Source organism: Coffea arabica, chromosome 4c (genome assembly GCF_036785885.1).
Source record: "Coffea arabica cultivar ET-39 chromosome 4c, Coffea Arabica ET-39 HiFi, whole genome shotgun sequence".
Lineage (NCBI taxonomy): Eukaryota > Viridiplantae > Streptophyta > Magnoliopsida > Gentianales > Rubiaceae > Coffea > Coffea arabica.
The window spans coordinates 8,284,109-8,310,057 of NC_092316.1; the positions used below are offsets into that span (position 1 = coordinate 8,284,109).

At 36.0% G+C, this 25,949-nt stretch overlaps 2 protein-coding genes across 5 annotated transcripts; one reads left to right on the forward strand and one right to left on the reverse strand.

Annotated features, from left to right (window-relative positions):
• Window positions 1-1,729: 1,729 nt before the first annotated feature.
• On the reverse strand, window positions 1,730-8,716 carry LOC113738641 (potassium channel SKOR-like). 4 transcript variants are annotated; one of them, XM_072045883.1, is made up of 14 exons: window positions 8,199-8,337; window positions 7,240-7,325; window positions 7,101-7,151; window positions 6,725-6,788; window positions 5,982-6,321; window positions 5,424-5,719; window positions 5,151-5,231; window positions 4,634-4,732; window positions 4,013-4,234; window positions 3,611-3,799; window positions 3,262-3,337; window positions 2,871-3,165; window positions 2,207-2,328; window positions 1,730-2,094 (listed from the first exon to the last, which is right to left on the reverse strand). In XM_072045883.1, exons 2-14 carry the CDS (start codon window positions 7,290-7,292, stop codon window positions 1,841-1,843), a joined length of 2,142 nt encoding a protein of 713 aa, XP_071901984.1. In that variant the 5' UTR covers window positions 7,293-7,325; window positions 8,199-8,337; the 3' UTR covers window positions 1,730-1,840. The 4 variants fall into 4 exon arrangements, with proteins under 4 accessions (XP_071901984.1, XP_071901981.1, XP_071901982.1 ...); XM_072045880.1 differs by having other exon boundaries at window positions 7,101-7,325; window positions 8,199-8,716; XM_072045882.1 differs by having other exon boundaries at window positions 1,859-2,094; window positions 2,185-2,328; window positions 7,101-7,325; window positions 8,199-8,714.
• A 6,693-nt stretch (window positions 8,717-15,409) lies between these two features.
• On the forward strand, window positions 15,410-16,726 carry LOC113738431 (mitogen-activated protein kinase kinase 9-like). Its single transcript, XM_027265634.2, has one exon. It carries the CDS (start codon window positions 15,479-15,481, stop codon window positions 16,457-16,459), a length of 981 nt encoding a protein of 326 aa, XP_027121435.1. The 5' UTR covers window positions 15,410-15,478; the 3' UTR covers window positions 16,460-16,726.
• The last annotated feature ends 9,223 nt before the right edge of the window (window positions 16,727-25,949 follow it).

Consider the following 25,949-nt stretch of genomic DNA (forward strand, 5'->3'; position numbering starts at 1 on the left):
GTGGTTCAATTTCAAGGTCAGGGCATGACACCAACACCTACGCCTACGCCTGCCGGTGCACCCGTAAGTGCACCGGCATCCGCAATGGCGAGTCATTTTCCAGAGCATCAAGGACCGTTTCCTACTCGGTATATCCATAGCCAAGTCGGCTTAGGTCAATCGGCCGAACCAACCCATCAACAGTACATGCATAGCGCAAGAATGGTTGCAGTTGCAGATAACAGTACCCACCGACCACAGATGGGGCCGACAGATATGGCCTTGATGGGGGATATGGCCTTGATGGGGGTGGGCCCGGTTTTGAGTGGGCCACCGATAGCGGGGCCTGATGTTTCAATGCCCAGTGCAAGTACGGGGCAATTGGGGAACTATTGGCCAATGGGGCAGGTTATGGATGGGCCACCACTTGTGAGGCCTAATGTTTTGATGCATAGTGCAAGTGCGGGGCAGTTGGGCTATGTTTCGCCGGTGGGACATACGACGAGTGGCCTGATGAATTCTGCGATGCAAGGAATTGTCGAAGGTGGAGGACAACAGGTGGGGCAAAATTTGGTGCAAGGTGTGATTGGTGGTGGCGGCAGCGGCGGTGGCGGCGATGGTGGTTGGGGAGGGGATGGAACTTCCATCCCTGGGAGCCTGTTTGAAGACTCATTGTATACACAAAATTAGGAACTTATTTTTTTGGAAAAGTAAAGAAGAATTTTAGCCTAGAAAGTTTTTCTTTTTTCTGAAAGAAAAGTAGTTGTCCATTTAGTATGAAAATAAATGTTCCAAGAGGCCAAGTAAGGAATAAATTAAAGTACAGAGGATAAACATTTAATAGACAGATAATTGATAGGACACCTATTAATGCTACAAGGAAAAACAAATGATGTGATAGATACAACCCAAACTATTATTGTTGGAGCAGCTATCTTTTTGGCAACTTGTAAATAACCAAACTATTCTTATCAATGAAGTGTGAAAAATACAAAATTCAATACATGCTAGTCAACTACCACTAAATATTGAAGCATGAAATAGAACGAAAATGTGCCTGTATGTATACGATACAATTTGAAAGCAGCAGGGCTACAAGAATAATAGACATACAAGATTGGTACGGGCTAAATCCACACCCCTACGCTCTAAATCCATACCGCTAATGCATTAATGACTTGTATTACGAGCACTAAAAGTATTATTAAAAGTTATATCAAGTGTAGAATTAGGTTTCAGTGATATGGATTTAGCATCATCGAGAGAGATTTTACACGTTTAAATCTTAAAAGGCATAGTTAAAAGAGTGGAGCCATCTTTTTTACAATTTTTTGACAACTACAAAATAAACAGAACAAAATTTTAGTTTTCCAATATTACTTCACTTTTGCAAACCCCAAAAAAAAAACCCAAAAAACACAAAAGTGTTAAAACATATTTCACAAGCTACTATTATTATACTACTTCTACTAAATTTTGTTTTCTTAATATTAAACTTTATTTGTGTGTCCAGCCACAAAATTGCAAGTGAACCAGTGAAAATTTGACCATGTACTTCCTCTGCGAATCTTATACATAGAGGAATCTAATATCTTGTAACCTTAAGCATACTTTTGAGCGCTTTGCAATTTTATTCTATTACTTGACGTGATAACTACTACACATCATAAATCACAAGCTGTATCAATTTGTTATTTTTATAATTTTTGTAACATGGAAGAAACTGGTGCGCGTCTAGTAAAGTTGTGAGTTGTCACAAAAATCCACAAACCATGTATTGTAATTTGTAAGTTGAAACTAAAATTATTGCATCCCGAACAAAGGTCTTGGTTCTACTACTGCATGGTTTATGTACGTTTATCTATGGTGCTTCATTAACTAGAAACAAATTTTGATTATCAGAGATCATTCTAACATCAAGAATTTTGCCACCATTTTCTGATAATATGCAGGAACCATTGTGAACTTTCAATTGTTCCTTTGCGGTTCTAATGAGATCATCCATATTCTGTGGAACCCATATAACAACTCCAGTTCTTCTGCCATCTAAATTATCCCAGGGATGAGAGGGGAACACTGTACATTTCCTTTGTTCTTGCTCTATTATAACTGAGCCTGCAAAGGAGCAAAGAAAGATTGGATGAACAACATAGAATTACACTTAAAATCAAAATTATGAGAGAGAGATCCTGATAAGGTACTTACTAAAATTTGGTTATTGCATCACCTTGGTTTCTTTCAGAGGATTCAGAAAATTCTGATAACTGAGCACGCTTTGCATTCTCCAGCAGATTAATTAGGCTCTTGTTTCCACCCACTCGGGCTTCATCTACTGGAGTTTTGCCCCATCTGCAAACAACACATTGCCCCAACTAGCATTACCGATTTGAGAGATGACAAAACTGATATCAGAAGACAGCATTTGTAAGTTAGGGGAAACATGGATGCCCTACAGGCAGAGATCAATACACTGTGTTGCAGCCAGGTTACTTGAGTATGAACTTGCCACCAAAAATAATACTATCTTTAATTTGCATATATTTTGTTGCCGGAGTTGTTCAAAAGGGCTATAGCATTAGCAGGAGTTCTGCATTAGTCATTTTAGTAATTCTCTAAGGTTGGTTGCGACGAGAACCAACTTACAACTGATTTTGAAAAGAATGGATACCGTTTAACGTGCCAAGAAGCTGTCAGAAAAATAATAGATGGTTTATTAATAGCTGAAATGCTGAATACTAGATGGCAAAGCCAAGCTTTGAGGACATGTTAGGCATTTGTTTGAAAAGCAGATTCTGTTCGATGAGTGATTTAGTCTATGGATTGACAATGCTTTTTGTTGGGATCATTCTAGATTAGTGAAGTATGTAGCTCAAGACGAACTTGTGTCTTACCTGTCTACTGAAAGGACACTGGCTCCAGCTTCTAAAAGTAAGACTGATGCTGGATATAACCCTTCTGATGCAGCAATGTGCAGTGGTGTCCTCATGTCAAAATTTTTGGCATTAGGATTTGCACCATTGAACAATAGTCGCTTCAGAAATTCTAATTCTCTGCTTGCAACTGCCTCACAGAGAAAAGTTCCAACATGATCTAGCATTAGTGTTGCCCCAGCATTGACGAGCAAGGAAGCCACTTCATCGTGCTCATTCCTGACTGCTTCCAGCAGCGGGGTGTTTCCGAAATAATCTGAGGCAAGATTTGAGCTAAAATGAGTTTCCCTTTCTTCAATCTTTCATAACAAAACTACGACAATTGCGAAAGGAACATTTGCAAGAAGCTCACCTTTGGCATTGACATTTGCAGCCTTTTCAATAAGGAACTGAGCTATATCTTCATAACCCTTCCGAGCAGCAACGTGCTGTCACGAAAACATGCAATATTTTTTCAAGTCATACATATATCATTATCAGAGTCCTTTGATTGCCCAATAAAGTTGCTTTCTAGTTGACGACGCTGGAAATTTCGCAAGAAAAGCCTCGCGAAGTAACAGATAACAAGTTAGTAAAAATCAACATACAAGGAAAACGCAAACTCTTGTTGGCTTCTGATAAGGTTATGAAATCCAGGACAGAGAAGATTCCAATTATACAATATTGTGATATCAGGGCATTTCGGTGTTAACTTGACATACCAGAGGTGACCTATCATTGTAATCAGACATATTTGGATCTGCTCCTGCTCCAATAAAACACCGTAGTCGATAAAGATCTCCATCATATGTAGCACAGTTTAATTTCATGGCCAACTCAGATTCATGTTTTGCAATATGAAGTGTGGTCTTAGATTCCTTTATGATATTTTCTATGTTTGATTCCTTCCCCTGAACATCAAAGACAATACAAAATGTTAAATTCTTCTTTCAATATTTAGAGAATTCCCGGAAAACAAAATGCAGAATTTGGGATCTCTTATAGGCAGACTAAATACTCTCCTAAAACTAACACGCATGCCGGTTCCAAACAGCAGAATCAGGGAAAAAAAAATCATGAACATACCTCAAATGGGAAAGCATGAAGCCGTGTTAAGAACATACCTCAAGGAGATTATTGATGATTATCCGGCCATCAAGAAAGTATGTATCAAGGATATCCAGGAAATGCTGCTTGTCAATTCGCAGTAGTCTACATAATTGAACAACTCGGATTGTGTATGGTATTGGGACATTACAAAGAACCGAAACTTCACCAAATGTACTGTGAGTTTCAAGACTCAAGAGTGGTTCCTCTCTTTCGTTTTCATATCTTCGAACTTCATCCTACAAAACGTAAGACTCTGTTGATAAAGGATATAAAAACTATCTTTTGAGAGAAATTTGAAGGTTTCTTGTCGCATAGCCTGACTTAAATGCCATGACTCTTCCTTGTATTAGGCATGCTATTTAGAGTACTGGCGTATGGGATTTGTATATATTGATGATACCTTTCTGCAAAATGCAGATTGTCAATATCAACATAACACTATAACTTGCAAATTATCTCTTATTTGCTCATTGAATTTGAAGGTAAGAGGCACTTTTTTCCCACATGCACTATATACGCTGGCAAACTCACACAAAAATCCAGCTGGCTATTTCATATTTACTTCTATTTCATCCGTGATCATATATACGTGAAATGAGTACAAATGATAAATTGCTGAACAGTAAAAGCCATACCAGTTTCCCGTGACAAATGAAGTACAGTTGATCAGCCATACTTCCTTGTTCTATAATCAGTTCTCCTGGAAGGAAAAATTCTTCATGGACATTGAGGGCCTGCAGGATCAAAGAAGTGAGAAATGCTAATTTCCCCAAACTTCACACAGAGATTGTTTTTTATCTCCTCCATTTAACAAAGATTTTGCTTCCACTAAGCTATTATGTGAACGCAAAGAAAGCAGACAGATTAGGCCTTTGAGCCCAAAGAGATTAGAAACACATTGCAAAAAATTATACTTTTACCTCCAAGTGTCCTACAATCTCAGAACGCTGATTTTTCATGGTAATTTTCGAAGGGTTTCGTTCTGTCAATCATCATTTTTCCAATATTCAACAGCTATAAGTGACTAGTGATTGTCAGAGAGAGGGCATATTAGAACTGCACGAGACACCACTTCGAAGATGTAGAATGACAGGACATTTGTAGCATTTGTAATTTTGTATAATAGCATACAATCTAGAGAACTTGACTTACTATATGATTGATAATCTCATCCGAGCATCCTTTGAGAAGAGGAACCTTTCTAATATACGGCTCATATGACTTTTGTGAAACCTGTAAAAGAGAAACTGTTTTTGTCAACAATCATTTAAGCTCAAGACATGCAGTTTATCAGTTTTGGACATGACTTCATGCGTTACACATACAAGTTGCCGAACAATGTCAAGAATAGAGATATGGTTTGGACGATCTAAAGTCTTAGGACAGGTAATTGAGGCTTTTAGTGATGAAACAAACTGCAGATACCTTAGTCCTGATAGATACCGGAAGATCCTGAAGAGCAGAAGCACTAGTATAACCACTCTCGTATTGTAATCGAACATGTCTTTCTATCTCCATTCTTAGGTCCTTTCCGAGCCTGTTTCTGTTCATGAAACTAATGAGATCAGCCATTGCATCCCTGAATCTCTCAGTTTTGGATCCTTTCACTATCAATGCTGTCATGTTACCCAGCAAATAAGCCCCCAGAATCATGTCAAAAGAAACATATATCATGACAAATATCATTTCTTTTGTGTTGACAGCATGAATATCCCCATAACCTGTGGCACAAGTGACAAAAGAAGGATTTAGGTCAGTAAGTCCATGCAGAGAACAACATGAGCAAGCTTGATAAAGGAAAAGCAACACTAAGGTTTACAATTCAAAAGAGGTAGTAAAACTACAAGCCAAAGTGAATACGTTCAGATGAACTAGCAGTAGATCAGAACGTTTAACCAACTACTCAAGAAAATGCATGATATACTTAATACACGGCATTACTATTCAATGAGATGAAGAAAGAAAACCAAGAGGGTAGCATACCAACAGTAACCATAGTAACAATAGCAAAGTAAAGTGAGGTTATATAACGGGTCCAAAGATCAATCTCTCTGAAGTGTGTATATTTGTAGCTTCCCATTTGTAAACTTCCTATCCATGTATAACCTTCCTCTGATGGAGGCAGAGTGGTAGCAAGATAGTAAAAGATGCAGGCAGCCGTATGTGTGCAATATAACTCAACAACAAAAAGGTTTATGATCCTGGCGAAAAGATAATTGATGCGGATGTCTTTCTCAAGCTTTTTAAAAAAATCTGTCACTCTAAGCGCCCTGCTAAGCCTGATCCATAGCAGGTACCTGACTGGCTCCTTTCTCCCAGAAGCCTAATCATAAAAATAGGTTACTGTGATCAGTGTATATATGCATGATGGCTCCAAATATATAATGCTCAACATTGCAACAAGCTTTATGAGTATGAGGATCATTAATATTAGTAAACTGCAACATCCCGATCTGCTTCAGATTGGTCAAAACGTGGTCCTATTTTAGGTTCAAAATCATTTGGATACGAAAATCAAGTAATTAAACTTGGAAATCTAGCAACAAAATCAGTTCAGGAATCAAAAGTTCTATTGGTTAAATGAACAAGTTCAAAAGTATTAACAGAACTTATAATCACCTACTAATGGAGAAAGAAAAAATGTAGAAATTAAGGGGAAAAAAGAACACACAATAAGAGGATCGCAAATATATATGCAATAGATGAATTACTGAGTTAGTTATTACCTTGAAAATGTAGTCCCATGGAAAGCAACCAAGAAGATCAAGCATAAACTGGGATTTCAAGTAGCTGCGTGAATGTTGCAGTTCATCATATTACTACATACACAAATAAAGCTAATTCAAAGTGATCAAATAAATGTACTTTGATGCATTTCATGGTTGACAAGTGAAAATTCGTTTTATCTCAGTCTGTTCAGCTGTCTTATTAATAAACGTGCTTGCTTCAGATCTGACAGTTCAATGATTGCCAAGCGGGGCTATATATAAATTTGGAATTCATTATATAGGTAATGCAGAAAGGAAAAAGAAGCTCCAGGAGAAAATGATATTGCAAAAAATGCAGAATTACTTATATGCACTGTAAGTGCTTAGAACTAACCGTATAGCAATGCGGCTGTGACTATAGACCATGCAATGAGAGTGTGGTTGTCTGTAGGCAACAAAGAAGCGTACGACAATATCTATAAGGAAAGCAAATTGTCCAGCAATGTCTAGAAGAAAGAGGTTCTCAGGAAGACCTCTGAAGAAGGCAAATTCCAGGGGTGTGAAGAAGGATGAGTACACTGCCCATAACAATATGAAGTGTGTCCACAATTGATACCACCTGCATTGAATTTGTTACCTTAGCTTCCTATTTGGTTTAAAGACAAAAGATGATGAGAATGATTTAGTTTAAACAAAACAAAACAAACATGGAAAATGGAAGTTCAAAATGCCAAAGCAAAGCTTTGCATCTGAGTTTACAATACTTTGATCAACCTCACTTTAAAGCAAATCACCTTGAGAATTTAGGGCCTGAACCATTCTTCTCTATATGGAAAGTATGAGATTCAGAAAGGGCGGCATTGCACTCAAGAAGGTCAAGAAAAAAAATCAGATTTGTTGCCAAAAAAATTTTGTTCCCAGAAAATATTTCCGAAATAGTCTAGTTTTACAGTTTCCGACCAGATCAGTAGTTCGAATGGTTCAAAATCAAGCGTACATTTGCACGTACACTCAACCATGCAAAAGGTGAGCAATGACTCAGAGTTTGCTAGACACACATATGTATCAGATTTACATATGTTGTCTGCCTCCGTGAATGCAATTGCAATGTTTATAAAAACATCTGCATAACAAATTCCAATTTCGAACTAATCCTAGAGTTACTCCGTCTATCAAAACTATTAACAATTGTATCTACCCAAGTCTTAAGTTGATATTGCATATTTTTCCACAACAAATTGAGGTGTTTGGTGTGATGTGACCTCGTATGAGCCTCGTATTATCCAGAACAGTTGCTTTCCCCACTTTTAAGGACTACTAATATTTAAGACCACAAAATCATCCGCCATCCACTACCACCATACAGGCGAAGTTAAGATGTCTACAAAGTACATATCATATATCTCCACCACACAAGCCCAATTGCAGAAACTTGAACCCTCCAAAAAAATATTAAAACGATAAGCACACAACAGAAAAAGTTAGATCATACCTGTTGTTAGGCTCAATGACAAATCCATGAGAATGGCCTCTACCTCTTGTGGTGATTTCTCTTCCATTTCCACTTCTACTGTTAATGGACTGATCAAGTCCAGAGCAATTCCAAATCAACCTGAAATAGTTCTTCCAAGTAGATTCGGTGGACTCCTGAAGGTCCTCCACTTCAAACTCTTCATCTTCTGACTCAGCACTTTTACCACCTCTACCTATTCCACTGCTACTCTGCATTTCCATATATCACAGCTTTCCTACTTCTTGGACGACAAAAAAAATATATATATATATATATATGGAAACTCCTTATTAAACTGATTGTGCAACCCAAGAATGCCTGAACCAACCATAAATATGTGAATATCAATGCATTGCAGTACCAGGAATATATCCTGGCTTATCATGATTGAGTTTCCTTTTCACTGACTCGACAGGCGATAATGAAAATGCCTACGTTGTTTTGAGCCCATGATTCTACATTCATGGTGTCGGACTACGTTACACTTTTCTTGTGGTGGTTAAAGAATACATGAATAGCCTAGTCTGGACTCTGGACAAGGAATAAAATCTTGATAAGTCAATAATGTTTTCTTTTGTTTCTTTTTCAAAAAAATTCCTTCCATTTTTCTTCATTTGTGCAGTAAAAAGGAATATCAAGATCAAGTAAACCAGCTTAAAGTGATTCCTCGAAGGTGCTATTTAAGTAAAGGGCTCAAGCTTGGATTCTCTTCTCCTAATAGCAAAGACAATGGATTCCATTTGTATTCTGAACAAAAAAAAAAAAAAAAAGGTAAATCATAAAATAGTTGGTAAGGCACACTCACGGTGTGCTTGCAACTAATAAAAACACACTATTCTATAAAAATAATAATTATTTATATGAAATTAATTTTAAATTTATGCAGAGAATTTAAGAAAATAAAAATGTATGGAAGGGATAGCGATCCAATAATTACTTATAACTATTAATAAAATTTAAGAGTTTTTATTAGGTAGTTATTAGTTTAGTGTAGGTTGAAGCTTCCGGTTGTTTGTCTAGTAACTATACTCTTCTAAGTAATCTGCTAGAACAGTCTAATAATTAGTCCACTGTCTCAAATTATAAGGAGTATAGAGTTAATTAGTTATTAAGAAAGTTCTATAACCGACTTTAGGCAACTATAAATATAATAAAGAGGAGTTAGATTATTTAGAACAATTGAGGTAAGTTGGCTCTTTTGTGTAATGCATTGTGCTGTTGACCATTACAAGCATGGAGTGGAATAACTGTGGCTCTGAACCAAGTCAGAATAATTTAGAGAATAACTACTCTGCTTTAACAAAGCCAAAAGAACTGTATATTCAGACTACCTTCCTGGTCAACCTCTGTGAACCTGTTATGAATAATTCACAAAGTCATGGGCCAGTCTGGTGAGGGCAGCGAGTGCAATTTGGAGACCTCCACTCCGTGTGTGGGTGCGCGCGCGCGTGTGAGTTTTTTTAATACTAGTAAAATTTACATATATATATGTAAATTATTTATGTTTATTATTTTATTATTTATTTAAAAATTAATATTTTACAAACTTGACTCGGTTCAAATTTGAGACTAAACTCAAACTCAACTCGACTTAAATTTGAGATCGAGTTTGAGTTTTATATTGAGAGTTCGTTGAATTAAACTCGAGTTCAGTAAAATTAAATCGAGATTCGATTCGATTAGGTCAAAACTCAATTTAACTTAGCTTCTTTGCAACCCTAGTTTAGCCCTACAAACGAGATATTGAAACTTAGATGAAATCTAAGCATTTCAGATTTCAATTGCTGTCATTATTCGTCTTCTATTTTTCTTTTTATTGCCCCAAAAAAAAAAAAGCAGAAGGTTCTATTTCGCTTACTGCCATTTTACAATTCTTGCTGGCTAAAATCATTAACTGTTACAATTCAGCCACATTTTCTTTGCTCTTTTTTTTTTTTTTTTTTTTGAAAGCTTCAATCACATTTTCAATGCCATTTTTTTCCTCATTAATCATCCTGCCCATTCTTTAAGGATTATTTGCATTTTCCTCATTCCCAAGTTAGTATTCGTACGCTGTGGTCACCACCATCCTTTGATGGTGATTTTGTCCTGATCGATCAAAGTAAAATATGTGCCATACTTTTTTGGACTTGTATCAAAACGCAATCTTTGAAGTTAAAGAAAGAATTAGAAGCTTTCAAGAACCTTTGGGATTGCATTAGGGTTTTGAACTCCAAACTCTTCTTTGGTTCTTCTTAAAGCCCAGTTATTAATACTTGACACAGAGTTTTGAAATCTCAGTCAATACTTGATAGAGGTCACAGTCACACACCTAGGAAAGAATGCCAAAATTGAAATCTTGACCTCATTTCAAGTTCATTAGAGACCAAAGAAGAGCATGGGAAATTCACTGAATCCGTCACTATAAATAATTTACAACACCAAAGTGAAGATTAATTGGCAAATCAAAGCAGTTTTGCAACTTTACGGCACGATTAGATATCTTGATAAATTGTCTGTTTTCACCAGCTTATTGGTTGTAAATGTTCTTCATCATTGATTGGCATAAGGGACAGGCTCCAATCCCTCCACCTTCTTCTTCTTTCTTGGCCCCAATCCTCTCCGGAAAAATCACACATTTTCAATGCCATTCTGTCTCATCAATCATTCCACTCATCTTTTCAAATTGTCATTATTGGCAGATTCCTTTGTATCCCCAGCTGTGGTCACCATTTTGTTGATGGTGATTTTGTCCAGAATATAGCACTGATTTTTTTTTCTGGTAACAATAACAATTGTATAATTTTTTTTATGCTTAAGTTTGTGTGTTAGGCAGCAATAAGTATGCAAACTTGATTAAATCAAGAGAATGTTATAACACCATCCTTGATTTTTTTTTGCTACATATAGAATTTGAACCCCCCACTTACCGGGGCCAAGGAGGGACTTAAGTACGCAACGGATCTTCTGTCTCAAATTTTGTGCCATTTTTTGTCCCACTTTTTATTATATTGCTATTTCTCCTTCATAAATATCATGTTTTAGTTCTTTTTTATTTTCTTAAGATCCAATAACTATTAATTCAGTAAAAAAATAATACAACAGTTTCAAAAAAGCAATATATAATAGAAAATTAAAAAATACAACAGAAAATGCATAAAAGATCTCATTTTTTATGCATTTTGATTTTTTGAATTTGTTAAATTTTGTGTATTACTGAATTAATAGTTATTGGATTTTAAGAAAACAAAAAAGAACTAAAACATGATATTTATGAAAAAAAAATAGTAATATAATAAAAAATGGGACAGTGTGGGACAGAAGATCCGTTGCGACTTAAGTCAAGAGCTTGGCTCAGTGGTTCAGAGTACAGCGCTGATCGATCAGCAAAGTCCGTTGCATGTTAGTACTGATTCTGCCATACCCTTTAGGACTGCTTTGTAAATGTTGAGTTTTTTTTTTCTTTGAAACAAAAAAACTATGAATTTAAAGAAACAATTTACTACTAATACACTTTCAGCTGCATTTGGGTATGCAAATTGCAAAAGAAAGTTCACTTTTATGTACTTTGCAAATTGCACCTACTTATACGTGAATAAGCTGCCACCTACATCCGGGGAAACTCAATGCTCTAAAACTTAAAAAGCTTCTGTAGTTAAGATGACTTTTAGGAAGGGTCGGTACCTAAAATTTATTGTAGGGGGCTGGAGATATCTTAAGAAACAATTAAGAACTCAAAATTATAATCAAGATATTGTTTGCCATCCATCCACTTTGATTGTTGTGCTCCCCCTTTTACCTGTTTTTATTGGTTCTCAACATCACACTATGATTTCAGCACAAGGAAATCTCTTCATATTTCTTCTATCGACCATACCAGTGCAATATCAGCCAAAACATGGCACTTCCTCTGCTCAACCTAAAAGAGAAAAATCCAGACGATCTAGGAGACGCACAACTCAGGTTGCTAGGGGTGTGCATCGAATTCGAAATCGGTAATTCAAAAGTTTGAATTCAAAATTTTCAAAATTTTGATATCTGATAATTCGATCGAATTCATCAATTTCGAATTCGAATTTGTAAATTTATATAATATTCCGATTTCACCGAATTCGGAAAAATTTATATATTATTATATAATATAAAATTTATATAATATAATATTATATTATTATATTATATAAATTTTATATTATATTATATTATATAAATTTTATATTATATGTATAAAAAATATATTTATATATTAAAAACGAATTTGAAATCGGAATTCGAATTCCGATTTCGAAATTGAAAATTCCGATTTGGAAAACTCCATTACCGAATTTGAACCAAATTCGAAATATATGAATTCGGAAAACCTGAATTCAATTTCAATTTTTGATTTACCGATTTCGAAAATTCCCTCGATTTTGTACACCCCTACAGGTTGCAACCACAAAATTATTACTGTCCATCCGATTAGGACCAGTAACTAACTGGCGAATTCAACCGTGTCCAAGTGCCAACCATTTGTCTGCTGGTCACCCTTTCATCAAGGAAGATCAAAGTGCTCTTGTTTCTGATTTAGACCATGATTCAATTTCCATCCCCTTTCCAATAATGCAATCATTCCATTTCCTTTCCAATAATGCAGGTTCATTTGGTTCAAGAATCTCGAAACGCATAGGTTCTGAATTCTAATCCCATGTCGCGCCTCCTCATTTATTATTAAATCTCATTCCACCAAGCTCACTGTCAAAAAGAAAAATTGGTTCAAGAAAACCAATTAGCAACGGATATAACTTCTATACAAGCTAGTGTGGTGGTGTCAACCTAATCCCAACTGTCCTCTAGATTGTTGTTACCTGCAAGATATAAATTGTTTCCAATTGCCACCTAATCCCAATTGTAGGAAACGTCTTTAATTGCTGATGGTTCAAGAAATTCGTCAGTGACATGCCACAAGCAAACATTTTTAGTGCATTTTACACTGAAAATGCATAAAAATTCATTGAAAACATGCCCTCTCGGGCTAACACAAGCAAATAGGCAACAATTATGGAGAAAGGGAAAAAACAACTTAGGTCCAACAACATAAAAGCTTGACAAGGATGGGGAGCTGCATTTTGCCCAAATTAATCCTAGTTGCATGCGTGGCCCTACTGAGTCACTATTTTAGCAGTACTGCTGCAACTGTGGCGTGGCAGCTACAAACAACAATTAGGCAGGCGTCTTCTTAGAAGGATCAGAATTCAAAACCCAAAATAAATCAAAAGGCTTTGGAATTAGAGATCTTATAAATAAATTCTACATTTGAAATTTAATCGTACTTAACGGAATCCGGCAAGTTTAAAGGGCGAAACCGTCATTTTCGTTAAATTTAACGAATTCTGTTAGTTTACAATTTAGTTCAAAATATGAGGCGTCATTTTGTATATTTTAAATCTACGCTAGATTTTTCTGTGTATTAGGTATACTACCGGGGACTTTTTTGTTTTCAACCCTTAGTCATATCATACTGCATATGCATATTATATACTACTGTGTTTTTCAGTGAAACAAAGTTGAATTGTCTCTGTTCAATGAATAGCTGACCAGATTAGCCTGGAATCAATGGGTTGCGACAGATTCATCAAATTAGCCGCCTCTGTCCTTTTTCCATTATATATATTCAGTTAGTTTCTACAAAATTTGTATTGAGGATAAATTAGTTTATCTTGTGATTTAATTCTAATCATTTATTTAATCCAATATACGTTGCATGATGTCAGGCCTAACGACAAATCTGACACGCACAAACAAAATACAATTGAAATTCAGAGAAGAAGGTTTAATATGACGGAACAAGTTTTAATCAGTATGCATCATCATCTGATTACTTTTCCATAACATGCTTAGTGCTCTTTAGATTAAATCTAAAAGGGGGGGAAAAAAGAAAAAAAGAGTGATGTTGATTGGGCCAACCTAGTAAAGGATTTAGGTATTTATTAGGTGGAATAAAGAAAAACCGTTCCAAGTTTCCAACCCCCTTCCTCAATTATTAACGTTCATTTAATTCAAATTTGATCAGAGGCAGGCCAGCCATGGTAAGTGACTTGGTTAGTACCAAAATCAGGCAGTCATGTCAAGACAAACCACTTGTTTACTTGTTTTGGGGGAAGGGGGTCGCCACAGAAATCATCCACTTGCTTAATAATAACATTATAATACTAGCTCTTACCAAAAGAAAATTCCTTGTTTGGATTGCAACTTTTCGTCGGAAAATTACGTTATTTTTCGTGATCACATTTCTCTATTACCTTTTTCCCTCACATATATTAAATCGTTACAGTAATTTTTCCATGAAAAATCATGAAAAATACAATCCAAACACAACCTAAAAGTATAATAGCACTACAAATTAATTAGCTAGCCCCCTTTTCTTTGCATCAATCCAGTTGGCTTCATCACATGTGACAGGCACACAGAAAGATGTGGATGGTTACTTATTAGTGAATCCATCAACAAAAGGGTAATAATTTAATCTCGTCGGTCATTAAACTATTTTATACGAAAAATGATGATTTGATAGTCAAAAATAGATACAGAAGAAATAATTTAGTGATCGGCCAGATTTTTAACGAACCCGTGATACAACTACAAGGAAAATGTTTGTAGCTCCCCTAATTATTTTATATTATGCACTTGGATAAGAACCAAATGATGGCTAACTGCAATAGTAATGATGAATTTATTCTTGTTCAGACACTAAATAAAAGACTTGACCTCTACTGCACGTAATTACCTATTGCCCATAATCCAAGAAAGTATTCTTCCGTATATAAGCCCTTAAAGAAGACACTAAATGATGGCTTGTGCATTTTTTTTTTTTTTAAAAAAGAAATTTTTAATGTTGCAAGACCTAAATTTTGGGAAGCATTATAATATTGGCTTTGTTTGGATTGGAATGAGGATATAGAATTCCATTAGTCAGTCCTCAAATCAAAAAAGTATAGCATTTGATTTTTGTTCAAGTTATCGTAAATAAGTATTTTGTACATGTCAAGTAAAAATGTACAAATTTGAGATTATGAAGAATCAAGAAAACAGACAAGAATTCTCACCTAAACGTATATCTCATCATCCAAATAGTAGGATGTAGGACCCTTCTCCGCTCTATCCACACACCTTCCTTCCCTTTGATATCTTTACAACACGTGCTTTCCTTCTCCACTTATATAAACACCCACTTTTCCATTCCTCTAACGACTAATCAATCCAAAACCTTCTGCTCCGCTGCTCTAGTGTATAGTATCCTAATGGCCTTGGTTAAAGACCGCCGCCAATTGAATCTCCGCCTTCCACTGCCAGAACATTCCGAACGCCGCCCTCGATTTCCTTTACCGCTCCCTCCTTCCTCCCTCTCCACCACCGCAACCACCAACACCACAACAACAGCATCAACCACCACCACCATCACCGCTGCCGACATCGAAAAAGTCCAAGTCCTAGGCCACGGTAACGGTGGCACCGTATATAAAGTTCGTCACAAACGGACATCAGCCACTTATGCTCTAAAAGTCGTCCATGGCGATAGCGACCCCATAAACCGTCGCCAAATCCTCAGTGAAATCTCAATTCTCCGCCGGACGGACTCTCCGTACGTGGTGAAATGTCATGGAGTCTTGGAAAAATGGGGTGGGGATATCGCGATTTTAATGGAGTTCATGGACAAAGGCACTCTAGAGAGCCTAGTAAAATCTGGAGTCCTTTTTTCGGAACAAATGGTCGCTAAAATAGCATATCAGGTGGTGCAGGGGCTGGAACATTTGCATGCTCGCAAAATCATTCACAGAGATTTGAAGCCATCAAACCTACTAGTCAACGAACAGATGCAAGTCAAAATCGCGGATTTTGGTGTCAGCAAAATTATGTGCAGAACTTTGGACCCCTGCAATTCCTATGTGGGCACTTGTGCTTACATGAGCCCGGAAAGATTTGATCCCGATACTTATGGAAACGATGGGACTTACAATGGATATGCAAGCGACATATGGAGCTTAGGATTGACTCTGTTGGAGTTATATATGGGACATTTTCCATACTTGCCTGAAGGACAGAGGCCGGACTGGGCGACATTAATGTGTGCTATATGCTTTGGCGAGCCTCCGAGCTTGCCAGAATATGTCTCTAAAGAGTTCAGGAGCTTTATTGGGTGTTGTTTGCAGAAAGATTCAAGTAAAAGATGGACTGCCACTCAGCTTTTGTCCCACCCTTTTTTGCAAAACATAAAGGGTTGAATCTGGTTTAGGAATCTGCAATTTTGTGACGAAATCTGCAGAGTCTCAGACTCTCAGCTTGCTGCAGCTTGTACAGACGAGATCGATGGAACTTTTTTTGTTTTTGTTTCATTGTATATTCTTTCTCCTCAGCCTTTTGTAGGTATAGAAATTGCTCCATTTCAACAGTAAATCTGCTGTTAGAAATTGGGATGTTTAATTGATTAAGTTCGTTCCTTCGTTTCAATAAATTCATTTCTTCTTTCCATTTGGTGAAGAATCAGTCAATCAAGAGCATACCCTGTTGATGTTCTTTAATTTTCTCGATCATTTGAGTTTTTACCAAGACGTACAAGATATAACTCACATGTCAGTAGTGCATTGGCAACAAAAGACGAATCATTGGATCAGGAAGCACTAGATCAAGAGTAGCATTAGAGTAAAAATCTTGATATTGAATTTTTTCTGGATTGAGTTACGTGGTTATGTAAACTTATGGTGGCTGTTTTCCGAAAAACTAGGCAAGAAATTGACAAAACGAGGCTCCAAGCAATATCGACGGGTCACCTAAAGTTTACCAAATGCTATTATTAAAAATATATGGAAAGTTACACATTATGACTTCCTTAGCAGAAAGAACTATAAACAAACAAGAAGTGGGCTTTCAAGTTGATGTTTCTAGGAGGATTCCAAATTTCTTGAACCTCACTAAAAGCTTCTGGCCCTTCCTTTTCCTTTCCAGCTCCGTGAAGGGGATAGATGCAGTTCAATATTTATTGCTTATAAGATCTGGTTACATCAACAAATTTTTTATTATTGAGTAAGCATTGGATATCAGTATCAGTAGCATAATCTCCAAAGAAACTTGATGTATGGGAATATATTATAATATGTGATATGGGGCTAATCATTTCAACATATAGTAGTGTAATTTAACAAAAGACCGTTTCCTTACCATGTCCATGGATGCAAGCTGCAAGTCAAGACAGAGTCTTGCAACCATTTTTACTACCGCCAAATGAGCAATCTCACCACAAAAAGGAAAGGATTAATTTCATCTTGCACCCTTTAATTATATTTGAATTCTGATTTTGATCTCTTAGATTTCAAAATGGGACACTTTAGTTTTTAAAATATAAAATTTATCCCATTTAAGTAAAATCATTGATGAAAGCAAGGTGGATTTTATATTTAAATGAGAAAAAATTTATAATTTTGAAGACTAAAGTGGGATAAAGCTTATATTTCGAGAATTAAAGTGGGACTAATTTTATACTTCAATGACTAAAGTGCTTCACTTTAAAACTTAGAAACTAAAGCAAAAAATTTGAGAATAGTTTTTTTTTATCTTTTGTTTTTCTTTTATGTAACGGTACATCTAGTTTAATTTAACATACTCTTACTCCTATTCAGGGGTGGGGGTGGAGGGGAGGGGGCGGAACTTACTCTAGAGGGTGGCCCCATAGTTGTCAAAATCGCGATCCGGATCGTAGGATCGTACGATCCTACGATCCGGATAATCAAAATCGATCCGGATCGTATGCAGAATCGCAAATCATATTAATTTTTTGCAGGATCGCATAGAATCGTAGCAGGATCGTGCAGGATCGTGCAGGATCGTAGGATCGTAGGATCGGTAGGATCGTACGATCCTACAATTTTTTTGTAAATTTGTGAAATACGAAGCTCCATTTTACAAATAAATGAAAATATTTGTGGTATATTTGTAATTTATTAAAGAATTGCAACCTTTAATTGCAATTAAGAGCTTTTGGTAGGATCTTACGATTCTACGATCCGATCCTACGATCCGATCCTGTGAAACTAAAATCGATCCTACGTAGGATCCCGATTTTACAAACCTTGGGTGGCCCAACTGAGTCGGGGACGGGAAATCTGATGGGGACTGAACCACCATCAGATCAGACGGGTGCGTGGTGCACCCGTATGAATTTAGAACAAATCTCATATAGAGGCATATTGGTGGGAGGCAAGGTTTGAACTCTTAACCTTCCACTTCACAATTAATGTGGAGGTCAAACTCCTAAAATTCAAGAATAGTCGAAGAGTGCAAAGTGAAATTAACCCTTTTCAGTATTACCACCCCAAAAAGAAAGAGGTTGGGGGAAATACAAAAGCATTCATCTTGGAAAAAGTTTTAGATAATAACCGATGCAGCTTCCTCTGCTTTCCTAATCTAGGTGATAGCCACCAATCTAATTTAAGAATAATCAAATCACATTAAATCAAATTAAACCACATGGCCCACGTGCAATTCTAGGTTAGATGCGGTCGGCCAATTCAACAAGTATTTCTCAGCTTCCTTATCAGTTCCGCCAGTTGCGTATTTCCTTTTATGATTATTACCCCAATGGCCATCTCAGCAGCTAACTTGAGCCAAAACTTTGCCCCGTTGCTCTCCTAGCAATAGAAATTTGTCATATGACCAAGCCGCAAGCCCTTAATAACTACTACATAATACTTCCTCCGTCCCACTTTGATAGTCTTATTTTCCTTTTTCGTCGGTCCCAAATTATAGTCCACTTTCCCATTAAAAAATATAGTAATCTTTTAAATTGTCTAAAATACCCTTATTAAATATCTTGTTATTAATACATTGTTATTAAATACTAACCCACTACATTGAATACATTGAGTTTTTCCAATACTAACCCATTAGCTGTAACTAATATTAATTGGCACTCTTCGTGATTAGCATAAGGGTATTTTAGAAAATTATTAATCTAAATTTATGTTTCCAACCAAATTAATTACACTTTCTTAATCTGTGTGAAAAAAAAATCAAGACTAACAAAACGGGACGGAGGGAGTAATAATGTTCAGCATTTCTATTCGAGTTTTGAACTCTATATTAAATTCTAGGTTCACTTCTTCACTTACTTTTTCTCTTTTAAAAAATGGGTTGAAATTCAGATGAACATAATAGTCGCAAGCTGTGTTCAGTGTTGATGGTGATCTATTATTCAATAATGTATTAGTACAAAATTGAGAATCATTCTTGTTGAACCAATTACGCTCAAGTCTTCCAATACAATTTATAAACAGATATTTACTTATGAAATTTATAAACAGATATTGATTTATGAATCATCAAAGGGTTGTAACTGAATGGCATATATGTAGTACTCGTGTAAATTTTGCTACTTGTGACTTTTGACTAATTATATGTATTCGTCTCCTAACTTTTCTTTTTCCGGAAAAATTCGGACAAATACCATTTTTTTTTTCTGCTCAAGGGAGAGTCCGGGTCCTAGAGGGGAGAAGGGAAAGGTAAGAATTTGAAAGTCGAACCAATATTCATATTCATGGGTATCTTACTAATATTCATATTCGTGGAGTTTGATTTAGTGGCCATAAATTTCAATTAACCATATGATATGGTTCCATCTGGCCTTGTTCGTTCTCGATTGTTTTAGATTTTATAAAATTTGACTATGAAAAATGTTTATAGAGAATAATCAGAATCAGTAAAAGTTACTCATTGGGTGACTATATATTTTATCTTTTTTGTCATTAAAAAAAACTTGTAATCAAAATACAAAAACAGTGGAAAACATCACAAAAATCGATTTTTTAAAATTAAATCTATAATCAATTAAAATAAACAAACGAGAACGAGTCGATAAGATTCTTAACTACATTGTGTAAGTAATTGGTACAATCTAGCATGATGAGATGGGATAGGTACAAACTCAAGTGGGCATTTCTTGATGGGTTCCTAAAGTAGGAATAGCACAAGTGGGGCTTCTATAATTGTTTTATTAGCTCGCAGCGAAAATGATGGAAAGATGAGTCACCATTCGCCACGCCAGCCAAATTAGCAGTATTGAAAGGCAGCCTAAGCGATCCGTCTTGCAAGAGACCATGCTGATGCATGAATGTGACCACGTCTGCTTTCAAGCAAACAATCAAACAAAGAAGGTGTTAAGATCCAAGGGTCCACTGCATGATGTCATACGTCAACGTCGTTTTCTTCCGTTAACTACCTGTAGAGGCTAATGAGGTCAAGTTAATTAGGTGGAAAGCATCATATAATGGTATCTTCTTCTCTTTTTTTTTTTTTTCTTGTTTTGTAGGGCAACCGATAAAACCAGCACACTCACCAAAGCTAATATATGATTTATTATATGATGAAAACTCATACACTATATCTAGAGAATTTCAAAAAACACTAAGGCCCCCTTTGGCAAGCGAATTTTTTAGGTGTTTTTCTAAAATTTTACTGTAATATATACTGTAGAAGTTTTTTAAAAAATTTTTGAAATATATAGTTTAAAAACTTTGAAAAGTTTTTTGAGATTACTATGGTTAAAGTTTTTAAAAAACTTGTAGCAGACAGATTTGGCAAAAAACTTGCCTGCCAAACAAAACCTAAGTATTGTAGAATAATACTTTTAAAAGTGAGGTGTTTCTTCAATAAAAAATGTTGTAGTAGATCATGAGACTTCCATTTCAACCTTAATTACAAAATTAATCAACATTTTATCGAGCTCTAATGGCACTATGTAATGTATCACATCTAATCGTATCATTTGTACCACTAATTAATTCAGATTATGTCTTATTTTTAAAATGGTTTTGCCCCTTTAAACAAATTCTCTAACGATAAACATCCATTCATATGATTTATTTTTATTCAATATACAAGGAGTATTTACTTAGCCAAAGTGTTTTGAAAAGCATTAAAATATGTATGATGGGAGGATGTGTTTTCTTCTTTGTGGCAATTATATGATATTGGACATTCATGTCTTTGAAACACCAAAATCCATGTTTATCCAACCAACCAATGTACTTGGCAACCATATTCGCCATTTAAATCCAAACACAAATTCAATCCATGAATGTTTAGTGAAAACTATATAGTATTTATTAGTAGAAGTGACACTCTATATAGAGAAGTGACTCAATGAGATCGATCATGTTTGTGAAATTGAATAGAGAATGGTTGGCAAGAGAAAAAGAAAGATCTCAAAGAAAAGAAAAAAAAGAAGGTACTTGATTCAAATCCTCTTTTTTTTTGGTCATTTCCGATTCTTAAATTTCACCTCACTTTTGTTAAGAAAAATATATTGGGAAATCTATTTTTTTTTTGTATTTTTTTTAAAAAAAACGGCTGCTTGGTTCCTTGCATCTGCGCGTGATTAAAAATCATCATAAGAGTGAAAACGACGGCCACTATTTAGTAGAACTATACGTATACGTATACGCATTAGATAATTCTAGTATGCGTCTCGCCCCACACCTCATTTTCTTCTGCATTTATTTTTCAATCGACACAGCATTTTATAGACTGAATAGTTAGCTCACTGTCCTTTTCACCACACCATTTTATATTTGTTCTGTTGGGCTGCAGAATATGAAGTCCAACTAAAAGAGCCTGGACTGATAATGAGATCAAGTTAGTTGATAAGAAGAATATGGGCCCAATATTAGATTGTTCTTAAGACTCAAGTTAACTAGACACATTAGTTAATCCACCTTGAAATTTTTTATTCGACTCTCAAATTCTCTTCCTTCTTCTCTCTTCTTGCATGTAAGATTTAGAGTCTTTCTTTGAATCAACAACAATAATGATAATAGTAATCGAACAACTATATGACAATTAAGAGAGGAAGTTTGAGATTGTTTGTGTGTAATTATCATGTGCATACATACGATATGGGGTTCTGGGCCAATGGCTCAGTGGCTACCAGGGAGGGACTTAAGTCCCTCCTTGGACTGTTGGTGAGGTTTGAACCCTCACCAGTAGCGAAAAAAATTTAAAGATTGTGTCATAGCACTCCCTTGATTTAGTTGGGTTTGTATACCCACTAACCCCTACAACAGCCTCCGTTGATTCAGTGGCTACCAGAGAGGGACTTAAGTCCCTCCTTGGACTGTTGGTGAGGTTTGAACCCTCACCAGTAGCGAAAAAAATTTAAAGATTGTGTCATAGCACTCCCTTGATTTAGTTGGGTCTGTATACCCACTAACCCCTACAACAGCCTCCGTTGCTGACCAAAAAAATATATATATGGGGTTCAGAAGACAAAATTGTTTCAAGCACGGACGGAATCGGAAACGGCCATGGACCATCAATATCTGCTTTAGACAGTTAATATTAGATGTCCGCACCTTAATCTACATATGTGTTTGCCTTTTGATCATTATCACCGTTTATCAATTTTTCTTTTCAGTTCATTTCATTTTAGCACTCCAAAGGAATTCAGAAAATGTAATTGGAAAGTGAAAAGGAAAGAATATACTGGTCCTACCCCCGTTACTAGTCGTATATAAGGTGATATGAATGAAAGGGACATGAATCCAGAAGGGAAGCCCAGATTTAATGATTTTCTGACAATTCATGCGCCTCATTTAATGATTTTTTTGGAACAGGTCTACAGATAGACGACTAGAGTTGAACTGCCCTCATTTAATGATTTTTTTGGAACAGGTCTACAGATAGACGACTAGAGTTGACTCTTTTGCAGCCACACTTACCGACACATATAGGATTTCAGGATTTAACTAATGGAGTATTATTTAACAGTAGTAATCTTGTAGAGGTTTTAATTTACTCACGTTTGTTACTCTTCTTGTACTTTCTGTAGCCTATTCTCACTTTCTTTTAATAAAATTAACACACGAAACTCTTGTTCATGACTATCTTCAGACAACAGTTGCACAAACGCTTGCTCTTCATTTGCCTTGAGTCAGCCCGTGCTTGCAGAACTAAAGAAATTAAAGAGTAGTCATTTTGAGTGTGAATTAATCTATTCTACGCTGGCTGACAGTATATATATATTTGCGAGTTTGAATGCATGACGATTAATTTTAATTTTAATTCTAAATTTCAAATTTTGAATATGTAACATGCATTTACTCGTGCTATTATATATCAGCATAGAAAAGACTTGTGCTTATGTACGTGCTTACGGCCTACCTATCCATATCAAATCAAACAAAGTTACTATGTTAATAACATTCAAAATGATTTGGTTATTCAACAGCCTTCATTTAATTCTGTCTAGCATGTACCATTTTTTTGGAGGGGCATGAGATGGTTTTTGATGAGGTGCTGGTGTAATTGCACCTGTAGGGTAGGCATGTTGGTTTAGTTGCGCTGGTGAGAGGTGGTGCAATGATAGAAGTAGAAAGAAAAATAATAGTAAAGGAGAGGGCTCTTAAAATTCTTTTCATTATAAGTTTAGGATTCGAATGTTATACTCCCTCCCTTTTTTTATAACTGTCGTTTAAGGAATTTGCTTTTCAGTACTTTTATCTGTCGTTTTACTATCCCTATGCAGCATTTATTATTTTTTCACATTTTTACCCTTTTATCTCTCTTACTCCTAGTAATTATTGCTTCTCTCTGCCCTTCCATATTCTTTCTTCTTTTCTCACAGTATGTTGAACCCCTTTGTTCTTCTCCATCACCGCCTCCCTCCGCATCAAGAATTTGAATGGACCAAGAATTTGAAGATGAGTTAATTAAACAAGTGGTTGAAGATTCTTTTGAAGAAACAAGAGAGGATGAAGATGCAGAAGTTGAAGTCGAATGTGCCAAAATAAATAAAGCTCCATTATGTATTGATTTGAATGAACCTGCAAAGTTTGATTTTGACTTGAACAAAATCCCTGATGAAATAGGAGAAGAAGTCGCAGAAAAATAATTTGAAGAAGTGGTCAAGATCATGTTAAAAATTTATCTTCCCAATTTCTACTAGCTTGTGATCGGAAGGGTGGCTCTGATCAACTATGGCAAGGAATACGGAAAGCTCATCGTCATCGTCGACGTCATCGATATGGGTTAAGCTCCTTTGCATCCTTTTCAACTTCCAAGAATGATCCAAGTCTTTTTGATGAGTTGATACCCTCATGGGTCATACGGCTGAAACATTATTCAGATAATTGAGAACTTCTTGAACCACATGGAGATCACATTTCAATTGATCGGGAAGCTGACCTTGCCTTTCTAACATTGCTTTCTTCATGTGCATGAGTTTATACCTGTTGCAGCCTTTCGCTTTCATAACTTCTGTCATGCATGACTGTAAGGTTAAAAATATCCTGTTAACCTTTGTTGTTGGATAGTTTTCGTATGCCTTAGCAACAGCTCCAATAAGCTCATCAAAAGTTTTAGTTGACTCCCTATCTTTTATTGCCTGAATAGCACTAAAAAATCCAAGATCCAAAATATTTAAATCTGGAGAGTTTGGAGGTTGACGCATCAAACGAATATCGAAACCATCTTGCGTAGCCGCTTGAACAAATTCAGATAAAAAATTTAGGTGAAATCCTTATAGCCTCTCAAAATATTTGGTGGGAGTTAAAAATGTTTAAAATTTCAGATAAAAAATTTAGGTGAAAATTTTTGGTGGGAAAGTTTTTCATTTTAGAAACATTTAGTTTCATTTTAGAAACATTTAGTTTGGTGAGAGTTAGTTTGCATTGCAAACAGCACCATTTAATACAGTGAGAGAAAACATGGTGAATGAAATAATTAATAAGGGTATAAAAGGGAAGTGGTGTATAGATTTAAGCAATGAAAATTTTTCTTAATTGACGTGCAATTCCTTAAACGCCAGTTATAAAAAATGGGAGGGAGTATTTAACAGTTGTAGGTCGGAAAGATATGAGGAGCGATAGGAGTGTAAAAAACAAAACACACACACACACACAGAGACACGATGGGGGCAAATTACAGACCTAGTGTAGTTATAATGAATGAGGACTCTTCGGTGTAAATAGGCAACTGGGAATCAATCCAAAAATCAGCGCGAACAGTCACAAATTGCCTGAATATTGTCAGACTTTTGGATCTAAATAAGTGGATGCAATTTTGTTGTTTTTGGCTGTTAACGAACTTCTATTAATATGTAGAAATCAGTACACAGGGGGTAGAACCTAAAGTACATCCACACAGATACACTATGCAATGACACTACTGAAACAAAGCTAAAACAGCATCCTCAGAAGAACATGATCCAATAGCCAGAAGGATTGAATGAGAGTCCCCACTCCCTACTCAACAGCTGGCTCCCAATTTACCCTGGTTCCCTTGATTTTGATCCACTCCAAGGCGCAACATGCTGCACTTTATCCAATAACATGCCCCAGAGTCACATTAGTGGAAGGAGTAGCTTGAGATCTCAGAGTCATGGAGACGAGTCGAGTATCACTGAGCAATTTGGCATACAATATGAAAGTCACAAACAGCATTGAACGTGAAACCCTTTTATTTCTAACCATTTGCCGCTGACTGGGCTCAAACTCAAAATCTCACCGTCATGGAGACGATTCCAGAAACCCAACTAGCTTATTGGCATGCAACATGAAAGTTACTTGCATATAATTACACACCCAAAGAACTTCCCATACGAATACTTGGTAATTAAGGTCTAACAAAATATAATAGCAACAGAAATACTAGAATTCAGGCTCTCTGCAATGGCAGGTGTATTTCAGAGGGTTTTCACCCTAGATACTCGTTTCTGTGGAGGATTTA